Genomic DNA, 19,439 nt, shown 5'->3' on the forward strand with positions numbered 1-19,439 from the left:
TGCAAAGAGTTGCATTCACAGAACAATCTGTGAGAAATAACCATCCAGTGGTTCTACAGATCCTTGTTCTTTAACTGGTTAATAATGGCTGACAACCAGCTAGGGTACATATATTTCCATACTACGTAGTTATTGCACAGAGTCAGTATGCAAGTGAGATTCCCTAAATCAATCAGTGTGAAGAGAATTGTACGTAATTGCGCTCTGATTGGCTGAGATAATTTCACTTTTCCACTTCCGTCTGATGAAGAGTAACTTTTGCAGGAGGAAGAAGTTATGCAAAAAAGAGAGATGGGAGGAAACTCATACAGAAAATACACAAGCAATACATGGATAAAAGAAGCACAGGCATATTGTGTATGGCAACAGAGGAAAAGTCAAAATCCCTGTCAAATTGCAAGAGTACATATAATGTTGAGTGTCATGACTTCAGTTAGGAAAGCACATACAGTATCCTGTAGTGTAAGTGCTCAGATGATACAGTGATGGGCAGCAGTACAGAACTCTACACTAGACCCCAAATCAGAGTGGCAAACTCTGGCATATTTTTTAAAAAATGCAACCACATTAAAAACGGTATACAATTTTATTGGTTAATTTATAAATGGTTTGTTATTTGTAACACTACAGTATGCAGAATTCTACACCAACTGTTGTAGCGAGACTGCAAATTAGCTCAGTGCTGTGATGTGTAAGCAACGCAGCACTTCCTCTTTAGCACTTCAGAACTCAACATTCAATACTGGGGCTCCAACATTACTGAACAAACATAACAACAGTCATTGTTCTGTTTTTCAATGCAACTTTGAGTTGTTCACTCCCTTTGTCCATTAATATAATACAGCTTTAATTAAATAAATAGTTTTTACACAATTCATCAAACAAAAACATTTCACTGACTCCATTCTCTAATAAAGTTATGCCACCAACACTACATATAAATTATACTGGCAGATTCTGAGCATGCCTCCCATTGACATCCATAGGTACAGCATCAGGCCTTAAATCCACAGTCACTGGTATTGGTATATTCTGCATGTAAAGACTACTGCTTTCCATCCCAGAGATGGCTACATATTGAAGATGGGGCAAGTGACCATGCTATGCTGTATGGGCCAATCTCGCAATCTTCACTCAGGCAAAAATCCTGTGTCCCAATCCTGCAACCCTTATACAAGCAATTTTATTTACTTCAGCCGAGCTACTCCCATGAGTGAGTACTACTTGAGTGAGTCAGAGTTCCAGGATCAGGACCCTTAAAAGTTTCTTGGTTTTTGGGATCTTTGGGTTCAAGGTGCTATGTAACTGTCTTAATTTATTCTGGGCCGGATCACCCTCTCACACAGTCCATGGGAGAAAGATCTCGGGGAGAAAATCTCAGCAAGGACATCCCATATTACCCATTATTCCCACATGGAAAAGGCTCTGGGGCCTGTCCATAAAGGTCCAGTCCCTTTGCACCAGCTATGGCCCTAGTGACCCCAATAGAGCCTCTCTAACAGGACCTACCCTGGCAGTGGTAGCCCCAAAATGTCCAGGGGAGGTGCTACACAATAGATAATACAGCTTGGAGGTGTATCATAGGACTGGACAAGGGATCTTGCCTGGTCTAGCCTTCTGCCTTCTCATTTCTTCCCCTAGTGTGGAATAAGGGCCAATGGAGGAGGACTGTCCAGGGGGCTTAGAAGAGGGGTCGTGCTACGGGGAGGGTGGCTGAGGCTCCCTTCCACATGGGTGTGGGTTGTTCCATGAGCAGTGCCCCTTCATTCACTAATCTATACAGGACAGTCTAGGCCTGTGGATGAAATTCACCCTGGGGCAGAGGACTATTTACATCTCACTGAAGCCTTGTTCTGAGGACAGGAGTAGCACATGGACCTTGCGCAGGCCCTTCTGCTCCAGAGTGAATTTCACCCAGTGTGAACAAGCCCCAGCAAATATCATATGATTATAAAAGGTACAAATCTCTGCTAATTGTATATTGTACATATACAGAGATGAAAAGAAGGGAGACTTCAGGTGAAACATACGATTTAAATGGTAAATATGTGTCATTGGCAGTTACCGCTTAAGGATGGCAATTTGCTGATTGCTTTTTTCCTAGAGAAGATATTTCTAAACCATTAAAGTTTTTCCGTTGTTACTTTATAAGCAGATTGAAAAAGAGGTACATATAATCTATCTGACTGGAGTCCCCTGAGAGATACGTAATGTTGTTTGGAAAGAAACACTCATATTATGTTCTACTAAATAAGCATATCCACTCTGTCAGACAAGTGATAGCACACAGGGCATGGAAGGCTTAAATACATATGATACAGATGTGTACAGACATTCCACAATGAGTAAAGGTGAGAACAAAGTGCACATAGTAACAGCTCCAAACTTTGTTCTGTTTCTGTTCTAAGGGCTCATTCTGCCCCCATTAATAAATAACAAAATATACAGAACTAGATACAAGAAAACTAAAGATGCAGAGGAACATAAATATTGGAAACCAGGATTCACTTTGTTCAACAAAGTTGGGATTGGGCTTCCTGCAGTTCTGTTCTTCATGGCAGGTCACTTTTTAATAGAGTTTAAACATACCAAAGTATGTGTTTCCATGATCATAGTTCACTTGAGTCGAATCCGTCACATTAACAAACACCACGTCACCTTTCCGGAGTTCAAACACTCCTCCCACGTGAGTGGATTGTAGGGCACAGTAAACACTGGATGAGCTGTGTGTATCCTGTCCCTTTAATAAGAGCCGATCAGATTCTGATGGTAGGTTCAAATAAATAAACACTGTAAATGGCGCCCCAGGTGCTGTCTTGGTGCAGAAGCTGACCTGGGAGTAGATGTAGTAGAGCCCTTCTTTTTCCACCTTCAATTTCCCTCCTTTGTAGGATATCAGGTTGCTCATAGGGGCATACCCAGTTTTCTGCCATTGTAAAACTGTTGAGGGAAAAATATCACTTTTGAGTTGAATGAGTCAGAAATCACATTAGGAGAAAAAAATACCATTAGAACGTTTCATGTGAATGGAATCAGTCCCACCCCGAATCTCTCTTATCTGTTTAGACTGTAAGCTCATTGTGGTAAGAACTGTCTCTCGAAATGTATCTACAGCATGTAGCAAGATAACTGCTTCCCAGCACAGCTTCCCAATCTCCATCCTGCTCCTGCCCAGATGCTCCTCCTCTGGGGCTATGAGCGCTGCCCACAGCACAGCACAGCCTCCCTCTTTCTGTGCTCCCTCTTCCTGCTCTGGGAGAAAAGGGATCCTTGTTCTTCATGGCAAGTAGTTATATCAATTGTCATCAGGATTCTCTGCAGCTTAAGGTCTTCAAACCACAATTTGAGGACTTCAATAACTCAGACATAAGTGAGGGGTTTGTTATAGAAGTGGATGGGTGAGATTCTGTGGCCTGCATTGTGCAGGACAGGGCCGGCTTTAGGAAGTATGGGGCCCAATTCGAACAGTTTTGATGGGGCCCTGGCAAGGACGACTTGAAAAAAACCCCAAAAACCACACATGTGAAACACTTCGGGCTTGTACTCACCGGGCGGTGCTCCGAGTCTTCTGCGGCACTTTGGCAGTGGGTCCTTCGCTCGCTCCAAGTCTTCAGCGGCACTGAAGGACCTTCTGCCAAAGTGCCACCAAAGACCCAGAGCAAGCGAAGGACCTGCTGCTGAAGTGCCGCTGAAGATCCAGAGAGCCGCTAGGTAAGTAAAAATTAAAAAGGCGCCTCTAGCCAGGGAAGGGATTCTCTCAGGGAAGGGTACGGGCCCTCTTAGGCGCGGGGCCCAATTTGGGGGAATTGGTGGAATAGGCCTAAAGCCAGACCTGGTGCAGGAGGTCAGACTAGATGATCATAATGGTCCCTTCTGACCTTAAAGTCTGTGAATCTGTGAGGTAGAAGCTGATGGAAATTATTAGAGCTGGACTGGGAGCTCTAGGTGGATATTCTGTCCTTCCCCTCTGCGCTGTAATGGGATCCCAGCACTAGAGTGGCCTTTTGCCCTGCTGTGTTGTTTGTACACAGGAAGGATGTTGGGGTTTTTTGGTTCTTAACCCACACTGTCCCCTCTGATTGACCTGGTGTGTGGCTTAGCATTTGGCCTTCTTTACACAGCAGAAAAGTAGTCATGGTTATAATACGTTTTGCTACAAATAATAAACACAAAGAACCAGATTCTCAGCTGGTGTAAATGGGCATAGCTCCATTGAAATCCATGCAGCCTTCAGGTGCTCGGGCATTGCCTTTGGGAGGAGCTGACTCATAGCCATGAAGAGTCCCTCTGAAATGAATGATTGTTTTTATGTTATCAGGTGTGTTCAACACCCAGGTGCTGACATTTGTTTCTGACCTGTACTCTGTACTTAGATTCCTCCTTCCATTGCCCTCTTCCAGCTACTGAAGAGGGTGAGAATCAGGTGAGGAAGTATAAAATAAACTTGCTGCAGGTTTCACTCTACAGTTGTCGTGGGTGCCTCCGAGCCTAGCAACTTATGTACCATAAATGTTCTTGTGGCAAGACACAAATCTCCACCAACAGCATCTGCAGCACTATCTGCTGCATGCCAGGCTGCGCTGTTATGTGTGCATCAGTTGCCACAGCTAGTGGGGTGAGTGGAGGTGCCAAGGACATTTTCAGAGTACATCCTTACTCAGGTAAAATGCCCATTAGATCAAAGAGACCTGAGTAAAAGAGCACAGGATGGGCCTTTTCTTGGCTGACTTGTACAACCACCTTGAGCATCGTCAAATAACTAAACTAAAATAACTAAAAATCCTCTCTAATTTAGAACATGAAATATGACAAGCAATTAGAGTACACACCTACGCAGCCTGCAGCAGCGAGTCTCCAGGCCCCAGGCTGCAGACTTGGTCTCACACTACAGCACTAACAAGTGCTGCGTAGATGTTGCAGCTTGAGCTCTGAAGCCTACTCTTCTCCCTAGGCTGCAGAGCCTGAGCTCCAGCTTGAACCCTTTGGATATGTCTGCCCAGCAGCTAGATGCTCGTGGCTGGCATGTGCCAGCCGAGAGGCTTGCAGGGCTTGGGCTGCAGGGCTGTTTCACTGCTGTGAATATTTCTGGGCTCGGACTGGAGCCCGGGCTCTGGGACCCTGTGAGGTAGAAGGATCCTAGAGCTCAGGCTCCAGCCCGAGTCCAGAAGTCTATGCAACAATGAAACAGCCCGGGCCCCACGAGCCCAAGTTGGCTGGCACAGGCGAGCTGTGGGTGTCTAGCTGCTGTGGAGACATACCTTTAGAGGGCTTTTTTTCTCTGCGGGCCTGATCCTGTGCCTATTGAAGTCAATTACAGTGTTCCCATTGACTTCTCTAATGCAAAATCAAGTCCTATTGAAGTCTACCGAGCAAATACTCATTTTCAACTTTAAATAAAAAAAAAGTCTTGATTTTTTTTCCTAATAGGAAAAAAAGAGTGAGAATCAGGTAAGGAAGTAGAAAATAAATAAGGTTTTTGGAAGTTTGCTAGACCTGATGGAGTTCTGAGAGTGGCACTACAGCACAGAGCAGAATTTAAACACCCACGGTCTGATCTGGATTTAGGGCACACAAATAATCCCATTGATGGTTATGACTGTTCCAGAGCAAGCTATTTGTTGAGTGACCCTTTATAATCCAGTAAAGAGAAGAGAATAGACCCTCTATTATCCAGCTTCAGATATTAATATGAAAATAATATCCAATATCAGTGTTTCTAATTACCTCACAAAAAACCCAACCCTGGAGAAACTGAAATACCATTCACCACAATGGGAGCAAGATGGGTATCTTGTCCTTTAATAAGAAGTTCTGTTAGTAAAGGAATAATCCAGCATGGGATCTATACATATGCATGTTACTGTCTTGTTTTCTTTTTCCCTAATGGCTGAGTCTAAGCACTGAGTTCCAGCCAAACTAGTTCATTTCTGAGTGTTTGTTAGTTTGCATTATAATATCAATAGGATTACAGGGAGTTTTTTTGTGATTTTCATCTGATACTAAGGTTTCCCCAAGGCTATGGGTTGAGCTATAAAGTGGAATAAAGTCTGTGTGAGTTGTAGCGTCAGAGATGGAAAGAGCAATTTCTGTTTACTGGTAGTTACTCCAGAGTCAATCGAAATGTGCTTAGGTTTAGAGATTTTTACCAGATTATAGGTCTGATCTTGCAGACGCTTACTCATACACCTTTGCTCTTGCAGGCTGTCTCCTGGGCCAGGACTACTCTAGAAAATTTACCTATTGCTGACAATTAGTGCAGCCGAACCAGTGATGAAAATGATATAAATGCAAGTGTAGACAGGACCACAACATATTGAGCAGTTTCAGAAAACTGTTCTAGGTAAATGTAATTGAGATGGTACAGAACATGGCTCCGTGGGGTCTATACATTCATTATAGTGACTAAGGATATGTCTACACTACAATTAGACACCCGTGACTGACTTGTGCCAGCTGTCTCAGGCTCGTGGGGCTCTGGCTAAGGGGCTGTTTAATTGCAATAGAGAGGTTCAGGCTCAGGCTACAGCCCGAATTCTGGGACCCTCCCACCTTGCAGGGTCCTAGAGTCTGGCTCCAACCTGAGCCCAAACATCTACACTGCAATTAAGCAGCCCCATAGCCTGAGCCCCGTGAGCCTGAGTCAGCTGGCACAGGCCAGTCATGGGTTTTTAATTGCAGTGTAGATATACCTTTTAAAACCAGTGACCATCAGCGCCTTATCTAATGAGTGTTCTCACTGTTGATATCAAAGGTGGGAAATTTTAGAGGAAATGTGGAGACAGCCTTGAGAAGAGTGAGACACTTTGCATGAGTAAGGACTACACTCATGACGAAGGGTTTGCAGGATTAGGCCTTATTTTGCCTATGCCATGGGCTATTTCAGATTCTGCATATGAAGAACATTACCCTTCACTTAACCCAGCCCTAACCCTCTCCTCTCACAGCTGACCCTGACAATCCCTGGTATGATGCTATTCTTCATTTTGCCTTTTTCTTGTAAAATGACCACCAGAAATAATGTTACGAAAAGCACACACATACACTACACACACACACACACACACACACACACACACACACACACACTGCAAAAGGCACCCAATCCTTGTAGGCATCCTGTGACATGCCTACAAGATCAAATGTATTTTAGCCAGGTTGCAGCAGGAGGGTGGTCCATTGGAAAACAATGACATTATTTCCTTTTCTTAAAGAAAATGTATTATTTATTTCTAGGAAACATGATATTAAAAAAACCAGAAAACAACCAGGAATGAAGCAAAAGGAAAAACGTTCATTGCAAGGTTTAGTTTATGTTGTTACCAAACTCCTGTGCTAGAATTATTGTCTTCTAACTCTCTGTAGCCCTTCAATTACACTTCACATAGGAGCAAACTGAGCCCACCTTATTCAAGTGCATTGACCCAGTGGAGTCCAGTGGGCAGATGCGCATGAGTAGGGCAAGCAGGAGTTAGCCTACATGCAATATCATCATACTCAAGAATAATACTCTACATAGTTACCGCAGAGTTTGATTCCCTGAAAAGCAAAACCCCACACAGGAAAATGTGTGCCCAGTGGCTAGAGCAGAGGACTGGGACTCAAGAGATCTGAGTGCTATTCCTGGCTCTGCCACTGGCCTGCTGGGTGACTTTGGGCAAGGACTGACTCCTGAGAGACTCCACTAGATATGCCCTCCCAATTATTATAATAATTAGTATGATTATTTCACCATTTATAAATCCCACTTTCCTTCTCCACCCCTCTGATTTGTGAATAAGGTCTGGCAAAGCTGAGTTCCTTACCTGATACTTTCTTGGTGCTGTTTTTGAACCCCATTAGATGAGCTGAAATTGGTTGCTGCCTGTCATCTGAAATCAAACAAGGCCAGTGATTTATTAATTTATTTATCCTTATTCATTATCTTGGGCAACTGCCCTGGACGCACTGTGCTGTGTAATAATATTAAAGTACACAAGAGCCAGAATCATCAGGACTGATTTTAAAAAGCCCCACCCCTGACAGAAAACTTCCCTGTCTAATAGAGTTAATGGCCCCGATCTTGCAATTAGCCCTATGGAAGCAGCCCCCTGTGTCCATGCTGAGACCTGCAGGACCAGGGCCTAAATTAATATTCAGTCAAAAGTCTGACCAAACAAAACATGTACAAATTTCCATGTGTATGAATGCAAATTCAAGCTTTGATGGGCACAGCAAGGTGGGGACTTTCAGCTCTGAGTGCCTTGGTGCTGACCAGAAAGGCACTGACAGCAGAGACATTTCATCAAACGTCAAATGTAAGGTTCAAATGAGGTGACTGATGGTGCATTAAATAACCAACTCGCAGACCCTGAAGGGCTGGCTGGCACGCTGAATTACCAATAGGTTGCTTGTGGGGCACACAGTGTAAAGTTGTGATGCGCTCACAGAAACCAACCTCACCCAGACAGTAGGATGCTGTGTACTGCAGCGACTAACCACTTCAATAAGCCTTACCCTAACACCCTCAGCTTGGGGTGAGCAGGGAATGTCTTCACTGCAGAGTTAGCTCAGGCTCTGACTCAAATGTTGCCCCTAACTCCCCTCCCTTCCACACGCAGAAACCAAGTTTCACCCAAGTTTGATGGTGCTTTCACCCTCGGTTAGCTGGGCTGGCTGCGGGTGATGGTTAGAGTCTGGATTCCACTTTCACTCGGGCTGGTAATGTGCCCACTTTGCAGAGAGGACACAGGCTAAATCACTGAATGCTGATAGTCCTCCAATGTCTTCCCATAATTCCCCATGTGCCTAGAAGGACAGACAAATCCTCCCACAATTTACTGGGAAAAAATTATAGAGTGGCTCAATTTACTGCAGTGCCAAGCATTATGAGATGTGCCCCCAGCAGTCCTAGTTACACACATGGGTGAGTGTAGCATCAGTGATGATGCAGTAATACAGGCATAGCTTTGCTGTGTGGCTGCTCACGTCTGAACTAGACTAACCTGAATGCTCGGACTCAGGTGCTAATCACCTGGGCTAACTCTGAAGTGAAGACATTCCCTTATAGGAGCCCAGTCAAGATATGACAGATGCACCAACAGGAATCCATCAGGCAGGACTGTAAAATGCACACCACCAATAAGTATTTACATGCATGCCACCTTGACACTCCTTCTGTATATGCTGTGTTTCAATCCTCCCTTTGGTTGCAGGTGTACGGCCCCATTGACTTCAAAAGGGCTTTAACTAGCTGGCTTTAATTAGCAGCAGGAATTCTTCGATTTGTTTGGCACAAACACTGGCCTCATACTGATGATGGGCATACAATACATAGTAAATAGTTGGTAAAATATTTTCTGCCTATGTAAGCTAAAGGATTAGCAGCATGGGGGCACTGGCAGAACAGTGCTTCGTTACTGGTTTATATACCAGCAGATTTAGCAATTCAGCACTTTTTGGTCACTTTCGTGGCAAGCACTTTCTATTCTTCTGACATCTTATCCTTCTTACATTTGTAGAGATGTTCTGCTGCCTCATGCTATCATGATATAATAGCATTGAAAGAGCCAGATGCTGAGCAAAGGATGCCTCAGATCTTGTTCCAAAATGACACTGGAAAGCTAAAGTTTGCCAAAGGTATTAAGATACTGACTCTAGACCTTCTGAACCATAAGGAACAAAACCTGCTGCATGGGAATGTTGCCATTGACTTCACTGGGAGCAAGATCAGGCTCCAAGCACAGTGCAGGCCATTCCCAGATTTCCTATGTTATCTTTTGTGTTTTCAGTGATGCAAAGAAAATTGTCTCTTGACAGACCTAGTTTCCACTTTATTTCATTCAGTAAAAGTTTCCCAGAATATCAAGAAATGTACCTTTTTGCATTTCAAATTTTGCATCATCCTTGCTGACTTCTGTATCCTAAAACCAGAGCATTAAAATAGGTTATTCAGAGATTTGAAATCACATTTAATTAGTGTTCCAAACATAGCACATCTCAGTCCTACACGGTATGTGTGATTACCAAAGGTATCAGAATAGTACCCTTGGATTATCTGTGACCATATAACAATATTCATAGTAAAAGCACACCAGCATAACTGAGAACAGAGTTTGACCCCTAATATTTTAGATTTACATGAAACTTATCATCCTAAAGGATTGCAGGGCCGTACGAAAGGAAAGGCAGCCAATTCGGGGAGCTAGAGGGTAGGACAGCACAATGAAAATAGTGGCAGGGTGGGGGAACCAAACCTTTACTCATATGTAAATATCTGTACAGAGCAAAACAGTTTGACCCTAAAGGTTAAACCATATTAAACTGCATGTTATTCCTTTTGTCTGACAGGAGGATGAAGGGCTGCTTGCATTTCAAATCAGATGCTTAGAACACTAAGGCATCCCCTACCTACCAGCCTCATTATACAGTAAAAATTCCATGAGTGGAAAAAGATTGGAGAACAGATCACCCCTTTTTGTTTTTATGGTAAACCACTCTGATCTTGCATTAGCAGAATCAATGCTAGTACATAAACAAAGCATAGCACTTGTGGGGGACAATGCCCCTCCAACACAGATACCCTACAAGTGACATTGGTTATTACTGTTTGGCAAGGTTTGAATAAAAGAAATTGACAGCTCATCATCATTGAGTGTAATCCTCTCGGTTCTGTCTAGTGCCTGAACTACCTTATCAGTGTTTCTGATGTATGGAGAGAAGATAAGATAAATATTTGAGAAAGCAGAAAGAAAAATGCCAGTAAGTTCCCATTTTCATCAACTGTGTTGTGAAATCTTTTCTTCCCTCCAGTGCAGCCTATTGGAATTCATTTTTATGGTAAGCAGCATTTTTCATTGCTCTAGAACAGCAGATATTTAAGACCTACTACTGACCTCATTTATTCCTGTTCCCCAGCACTGGATTCAAAAGGAGTTAGTGAGGTTACAATTTGGCCCTGAGAGCTCTTTGGCTCTCGGTTCTGGGATACCTATCACCAGAATTTGTGAAAACAGCTCTGCTGAGGTCACGTGCAGCAGAGTTTTGACTTTCCATTTGTAGTTCACAATTTAAAGGGCCTTTGATTTTAGTTTTTATATCATTAAAATGCTGTGACAGGAAAGGTGTATTTGAAAATGCTTAGAAGAATGACTGTACAGGGCAATTCAAAAAGTGTGAGGCTTTCCTAAAAGGCTATAGCATAGAGCTACAATGCTGGTCTCCTCCAGCTCATACATGAGACTAGAGGGTATTCAGAACTGATGAGGCTGGTCAGTTTCAGGCATGATTTGCTTTATTAACTAGAGCCTGATAGAAAATGTTCGGAAGGACTCTCATTTGACTTTGATGGGCCCCTGATGGGCCTGCCACCAGAATCCACTTAACGCAGGTAGAAAATGCCAAATTATTATATTTACTGAACAGAATAAACACTGCTAATTAATTATTCCAAGAGATAGGCAGACTGTGGGCGCCTTCCCCTAGTCTAACACCAATTCAGAGTTCATTAGCTGGTTCTCTTTACCTATTCTATCCACTGGGAAATGCCAGAAGGAACTTACTGACTATACCAAATGGATCCTAGTTAGTGCCTCATCAATGAGCTTATAGTTAAGTACCTGAATTTAAAAAAACCCATGATGATCTGTGTCCATGTAGCTGACATCAAACATCTGGAGCCCTGTGCTAGCTTAGATCTGTGCTTGGAATTCTCATTAACATTAATGGCACTGCACTTCCATGTGCAAACCAAGGACTGTGTAACATAAAGCGTCTATGCTGGAGCAGAATTTAGGCTCAGATGTGCTATGCACACTGTTCTCACGCATCTTGAATAATCTGCTGCCTTGCTTCTTCATGAATAGCAGACTTTTTTCTAGCTGCCAAACAGTATGTACTGCACCTCACCCCCAGAAATCTAAATGAGCACAAGTGTCTGGGCTCAGTTCTCAAGTGCTTTGCAACTTGTGTAGTCATTGACACCTGTGCAATGTGGGTGTAAAAACACTACCAAATCTCACACTGGTGACAGCATTTTACACCCACCTTCCAAAGGTGTCAGTAAGGTGCAAGACAGTGGAGAATCAGGCCTTCTGCGTACTGTTTAGCACACAGGGTCAGATCCTACCAGCAGTTCACAAATGGAGCTCCCTCCAGTTCTGCATGAAAGCTGGCATCAGAGCAATGTTAATGAATCATAGGACTGGAATGGACCTTAAGAAGTCATCTAATCCAGTCCCTGCACTCATGGCAGGACTAAATATTATCTAGACCAGTGGTTCTCAAAGTAGGGCCACCGCTTCTTCAGGAAAAGCTCCCAGCGGGCCGGGCTGATTTGTTTACCTGCCGTGTCCACAGGTTCGGCCAATCGCGGTGCCCACTGGCCATGGTTCACTGCTCCAGGCCAATGGGGGCTGCGGGAAACAGCGCGGGCTGAGGGATGTGCTGGCCGCCCTTCCTGCAGCCCCCATTGGCCTGGAGTGGTGAACCATGGCCAGTGGGAGCTGCGATCGGCCAAACCTGCGGACCCGGCAGGTAAACAAACTGGCCCAGCCCGCCAGGAGCTTTCCCTGAACAAGTGGTGGCCCTAGTTTGAGAACCACTGATCTAGACCATTCCTGACAGGTGTTTGTTTAACCAGCTTTTAAAAATCTCCAATGATGGAGATTTCACAACCTCCCTAGGCAATTTATTTCTGTGCTTAACCACCTTGACAGTTAGGAAGTTTTTCCTAATGTCCAACCTAAACCTCTCTTGCTGCAATTTAAGCCCATTGCTCCTTGTCCTATCCTTAGAGGCTAAGGAGAACAATTTTTCTTGGATACAATATGAGATCAACTTGTAGGGCGTCAGCTCCAACACTCCCACTGAGACGATGAGAGTTAGGGTTTCAAAGTCCTGAGTGTGGTACTGAGAACACAACCTCTTGTGTACCCTTTTGTAGCTGTCTTTTTTGTTAAATAATGGGTGAGATTGTTGTTACATAATGTAATTCATTTTAATGTAAAAAAGAGCAAATATTGTGAGGGGCTTAGAGTGACCCAATATTTTGTCATCTATATTTTTCACTTGGCACATTGCAAATATTGTTCTGGATAATGTTACTCCTGTGTAATAATTATGATGTATTAAGTGCCACTGGTATACCATGCACTGGGATCCTGGAACTAGGAGTGCAGGAAGTGTGGCACCACGCCTTGGCTTGAAGTGGTTTCCATCATATACAGGGTTTATAGCTTTGTTCAATGGCTTTTAGCTTCCAACACCACTGCCTTGCACTATATTTAACATGGAGGATACATGATCCGAGCCCTCTGGAGTTCACACTCTAAACAGACACAGTAACTGAACTCCAATATAATTGAGCTTTTCCTATACCTTTGTCTTCAGTACATGATAAATAATGAAATTCCATTTTATCCTATGTCTGTTAAAAGTTTCATTCAATGCAAATGATTGTCAAACTTTCTAAGACAAACATTCCACTGTCAGCTGGGGCAGATTGTGTGAGTAAAATTACCTAAAGGTGTTTGTGTTTGTATAGTCAGGCTCTATAATGTTTGTTTTAGTGGGCCAGATTCTGATCACACTTACATTATAATAATTCTATTTACTTCAATTGAGTTATTCTGAATTTAATTCCAGTTAAAATGAGATTAGAATCTGGTCCAATATGTGGAAGTGTACAAATATTACTTTTTAAATACAATTTTGCAATATTGCGTGTGTGTACATACATATGTGACATTGCCAATCTTTATCAGCATCTTTGTTTATTTAATAGCATCTTACCTTGACTAGCAGATCCTGGAATCTGTTTATGATCTCCTTACAGTCCAATAATGATGAGCTCACACCTTCTGGTTTCCGACATTTTTGTATTCTTCGGAGGAACAAATAATCTTCTTGTAAGCTCAACTCCTGTTCTAACTGTCAGTGAGATAATAGAGAAGGTAAACAGAATGCTAGAGGCCAACAGGCAAAAGAAAATAAGCTCACTGTATTCTGAAACAATGTCTCATGAAACAGTAGATCCCTACACCATACCTCAAGTGCCCAATCCTGAAGTCCATACGCAAGCAAAGTTCCCATTAACTTCAATGGGAATTTTGTCCATAAAATGAATGACAGCAATTGAAACTTGCTCTCAGATCTTTTGTATTAATTTTAGGGCTGTCAATTAATCACAGTTAACTCATGAGATTAACTCAAAAAAATTAATCACAATTTAAAAAATTAATCATGATTGATCACACTTACAACAATAGAATACCAATTGAAATTTATTAAATATTTTTGGATGTTTTTCTACACTTTCAATATTGATTTCAATTACAACACAGAATACAAAGTGCACAGTGCTCACTTTATTTTATTATTTTTATCACAAATATTTGCACTGTAAAAATGATAAAAGAAATAGTATTTTTCAATTCACCTCATACAAGTACTGAAGTGCTATCTCTTTATCCTGAAAGTGTAACTTACAAAGGCAGATTTTTTTTTGGTTACATAACTGCACTCAAAAACAAAACTGTGTAAAGCTTCAGAGCCTACAAGTCCACTCAGTCCTACTTCTTATTCTGCCAATTGCTCAGACAAACAAGTTTGTTTACATTGGTGGGGGATATTGCTGCCTGCTTCTTACTTACAATGTCACCTGAAAGTGAGAACAGGCATTCGCATGGCACTTTTGTAGCCCACGTTGCAAGATATTTACATGCCAAATATGCTAAACATTCATATGCCCTGTCATTCTTCGGCCACCATTCCAGAGGACATGCTTCCATGATGATGATGCTCATTAAAAAAAATGATGCATTAATTAAATTTGTGACTGAACTCCTTTGGAGGAGAATTGTATGCCTCCTGCTCTGTTTTACCCTCATTCTGCATATATTTAACGTTATAGCAGACTTAGATGATGACGCAGCACATGTTCGTTTTAAGAACACTTTCACTGCAGATTTGACAAAACACAAAGAATGTACAGATGTGAGATTTCTAAAAATAGCTACAGTACTCGACCAAGTGCTATCCAAAATCTGAAGTGCTGTTCAAAATCTGAGAGGGACGAGGTGTGGAGCATGCTTTTAGAAGTCCTAAAAGAGCAACATTCTAATGCAGAAACTACAGAACCCAAACCACCAAAAAAGAAAATCAACCTTCTGCTGGTGGTATCTGTCTCAGATGATGAAAATGAACATGTGTCAGTCCACACTGTTTTGGATCATTATTAAGCAGAATCCATCGTCAGCATGGGAGCATGTCCTCTGGAATGGTGGTTGAAGCATGAAGGGACATATGAATTTTTAGTGCATCTGGCACGTAAAATACCTTGCAATGCCAGCTCCAACAGTGCCATGCAAACCCCTGTTCTCACTTTCAGGTGACATTGTAAACAAGAAGCAAGCAGCATTATCTCCTGCAAATTGTAACGAATCTTGTATGTCTGAGTGATTGGCTGACCAAGAAGTGGATTGAGTGGATTTGTAGACTCTAAAGTTTTACATTGTTTTATTTTTGAATGCAGGGTTTTTTTTTTACATAATTCTACATTTGTAAGTTCAACTTTCATGATAAAGAGATTGCACTACAGTACTTATATAAGGTGAATTGAAAAATACAATTTTTTTGTTTTTTACAGTGCAAATATTTGTAATAAAAAATAAATATAAGTTGAGCACTGTACACTTTGTATTCTGTGTTGTAATTGAAATCAATATATTTGAAAATGTAATAAACATCCAAAAATATTTAAAATAAATGGTATTCTATTGTTGTTTAACAGCACAATTACTTGCAATTAATTTTTTTAATCCCTTGACAGCCCTAATTAATTTACATTTTTCCCCTTTTCAAAAGGCAGAAGGTGCTTTTCATCAGTTGCTCTAGGATCTGTGTGTGAATCTTGATGAAGAGCTTGATTCTGCCACCCTTACTCCTGTGGAGTAGAACCTTGAATCGGTAAGAAGTCCCACCGAAATCATTGAGGCTGTATTGGGATGGAAGAACACAGACTCCTGTGCTGATACACATTTCAGTGATTGGAACAGACTTCTGCATGATCTGTGCTAATGGATCCAAATGCAGGGTCAGACTCACTACTCATCATGAGTAAGGGTGGCAGATTCAGACTCTTTCTATGGTGTACAACTGCATTTCGTCTTCTTTTAGACCAAAACAGTTGATGTCATAACTCGGAGAAGAAATATTTTGTTGTGATAACTAGTCGTTACATTCATTCAGACAGACTGTGATGCTTTGTTTCTCTTGAGTAGTACCATACTGCAAAAGTAGTTCTATTCATATCAGTGGGACTACTGCATAGTAAGGTACCGCTCAAGGAGGGTGCAGAATTTACAAACTAATCCTCTGCATGCAAACTAACCCAGTCTTAATCTTCCAGACTCTTTTGCCTCTTGTACTTTAACACTTGGAGCCCGGCTCTACATTCCATGATTAGGGATCAGTATTAACTCATTTAAATTTAAATTATAAATGTGCAAAAATGTATATTTTTAATTTCAATGAGAAAATATTGTCTGCATGCCTTTTAAGGAGCATACACTTTATTTTATACCCAATTTGGTTGTTTTACTTGATATATGAAGCACAGCTGGCTCACTTACTGTACATCATTTCTTTTACTTGACTAAAAATTAGTTTTAGGCAAGGGACTATAAGCATAGCATAGTCTGGCTGCAGTTTCAGTAAGAGCAAACTTGAACAGTTTTGAAATGTTGAATTCTTTAAAAAATATTATTAGAAGCGTGAAGCTGAATAATTTGGATCATGCTTATATAAAAAAACTCTACTCTCCTAAAGTGAAACTTACTATAAAATTATCACAGGCAAATATTTAAAAAGCTTTTGAAATCTCTTCCTCTTGCTAGGTATCACTGTAAAGCTCAATACTGCTGAATCTAAAATACTATCACAAAATAAAAGATGTCACCTTACTCCCGGTGAAGAGCATAGAATAATTGTCAAACTGTTCAGACCAACCCAACAAATATATCATTCTACTGTCACTGTATTTAATCTGATAAAATAAGTAGTTTAGTTTGATATAATCTACAGTGCCCTTTGCTATGCTATTATCGTTTTGTGAATTAAAGGGGAAAACTCTTCATGACAACGTATCTTTTATTAAGTAGAAAATTAAGGCATAAACAAGAAGGTTTACGCGATAAATGCTGCTTCTATGTAAGTACAACTATTTGCATTATTCTGCCTCATTTTCCGCTGTTGTTAATTAGTTTTCTTTGAGCTAAATGTAAATCATTGTTAGAACCAGTCCATTTAACATGATCATATTTCTAACCTTACCTTATCCAGTTTCATGTGAAGATATAAGCAAAAAAGTACAGTCCCAATAGTCTGTGCTATAATAAATACAATAAGAAAACACATAAAAATTTTCATGGTGTTAGGTGAGCTGGTACTGATAGGTCGAGGCGTCGTTGGACTATAAGGTTCGTTCATTCTGTGTTCAAGTGGCTGTGGCCTCCCCTTCACAAGCACGGTGCAGGAGCAGCATGAGAACTGCCTCGCTAGCACACTACTCAAGATAGTTAAGGGATAGATAGTTGTGACAGCCCACACTTCCTGGAAAAAATCCTTCGTAGTGGGTAGGTTTGTTCATTACCATCTCCCATAACAAAAAGTGACTTGAACTTTCTTTTTTCATTCACTTCCATACTTTTTCCTATTGTTCTATCAGAAGTCAGTTGAATGTTCTTATTCCATGTATTCATACTTGCCTAGCAATGCTCCAGAAAATAACTTTATTTTTTTCCTACTGAGGACAAACATTTCATTGCTGATGGTTTCAAAGAAATGAGGAAAACAAATCCACAAGCAAAGCTGTTGAATTTCAATGTGGAGAGTAAAAGATTGGGAAATAGTCAAACTAACACACACAAAAAGTCTTACTTTAATTTTTGTTTTCCTCAGTGAGGAAAGATGGTTTTGTAAGTAAGGACCTAGATAGGACTCAGGAGATGTAAGTTCAGTTCCTGGCTTTATCACAGTCTCTCCCTTTGTGACCATGGGCAAGTTGCATAATCTCTCTATGCCTGACCTCACTGTATGTGAAAAGAGGGGATAATAATATTTCTTGTATCTGCTTTGATGGTCTCTCTTTAGGGCAAGGAATGTCTCTTACCATGTGTTTGTACAGCACCCGGCAATATGGACTGCCAGGCTTGGTTGGGGCATTTATGTGCTATCATATCAACAGCCATAGTCTTGGGTTCTACGTCTTCTAGTATCTATTTACTTTTATAGCCAAGTTTTCAATGAATCTTCTGACTTTATGGGATGCCAGAGTTGGTCTTAGGGAAAATGGCATCTGGGTGAACGTGTATTTTGGTGCCCCAACCCCCTCTGGCTGCCTGTGCTCCTCACCCATCTCCCCATTGCCCCTGGCACCCACTGCTTCTCTGGGTTCCCCACCCCTCCCGTCACTCCAGGGCCCAGCTGCCTCCCCTCCCCATTGCCCCAAGCTCACTTCTGCTGCCTCAAACCCCATGCCCACCCTGCTTCTTGCCTCTTGACTATGGTGCCCTCCTGACCACAGCACCCTGGGTGGTTGCCCACATCACCCACCCATAAGGTCTGCCCTGTGTGACAGAATGTCCACCCCACACAGGCCTGAAGGGGATAAATTAGGCCAATTAACCCATAGGCTGCAGCTGGAGTAAAGCCCAGGTGTACTAAGGCCTAATTGCTGATGACGTCCAGCTGGTAGAGGACTCGGCCAGGTTTATAAAGACAGGAAGTTGACTTCAGGAAGGAGCTGTGGGGGAAGTAGTCTGTAGTCACTCCCTCAGAGAAGGGAGGTGTATTTGAGGGCTACGATGCCAACTTACCTGTGGTTATTCCCTGGGAGGAGGGAGTTTGGGCTGGTAAGCCTAGAGCAGAGGGGTGCCAGAAGGTATAGCTGGGAAGTAAGAAGGAGTCATGGGGAAGAGCAACATGGTCTGGGAGCGTATAGGCCACCTTTACTAGAGAATGGGTTCCTGAACTGGAACCCAAAGTAGAGGGTGGGCCCGGGTTCCCCTACCAGCCACTGGAGAAGTAACACAGTCAGGGCAGTGAAGGGAAGACTGCCATTTTTATAGGGAGGGACTTTGATATCAGAAGAGATGGACTATAGAGTCCTGGTTGGAGGGCTGAGTCATGAAGAAGCACTCTGAGTCCAACAGAAAGAGAGACTATGGGGCGAGGAACTCACAGAAGTGGGCATCAGAGCTGGAACTAGTTAATCCCCAGAGCAACCAGTAGGAGGTGCTCCAGTGGTGAGTGAACCCGATGACACTTGCACAATTAGGTGACAATCCTGCTGACATTGAAGTCAGTGGAAGTTGAATAACTGAATTCAATAAGACCAGGTCTTTAAAGAGAGACAGTACTTTGGAAATCCGGTCCCAACTGTTCAATAATCTGTGGGCCAAATC

General features: G+C 42.1%; 1 protein-coding gene across 1 annotated transcript; it reads right to left on the reverse strand.

Annotated features, from left to right (window-relative positions):
* Positions 1-588: 588 nt before the first annotated feature.
* On the reverse strand, positions 589-17,519 carry CD40LG (CD40 ligand). The gene is made up of 5 exons (XM_032773192.2): positions 17,308-17,519; positions 13,768-13,905; positions 9,854-9,899; positions 7,803-7,868; positions 589-2,940 (listed from the first exon to the last, which is right to left on the reverse strand). The coding sequence occupies exons 1-5, from the start codon at positions 17,461-17,463 to the stop codon at positions 2,570-2,572; spliced, it is 777 nt and encodes a 258-aa protein (XP_032629083.1). The 5' UTR covers positions 17,464-17,519; the 3' UTR covers positions 589-2,569.
* Positions 17,520-19,439: the final 1,920 nt, after the last annotated feature.

The sequence above is a fragment of the Chelonoidis abingdonii genome, chromosome 8 (genome assembly GCF_003597395.2).
Source record: "Chelonoidis abingdonii isolate Lonesome George chromosome 8, CheloAbing_2.0, whole genome shotgun sequence".
NCBI classification, from domain to species: domain Eukaryota; kingdom Metazoa; phylum Chordata; order Testudines; family Testudinidae; genus Chelonoidis; species Chelonoidis abingdonii.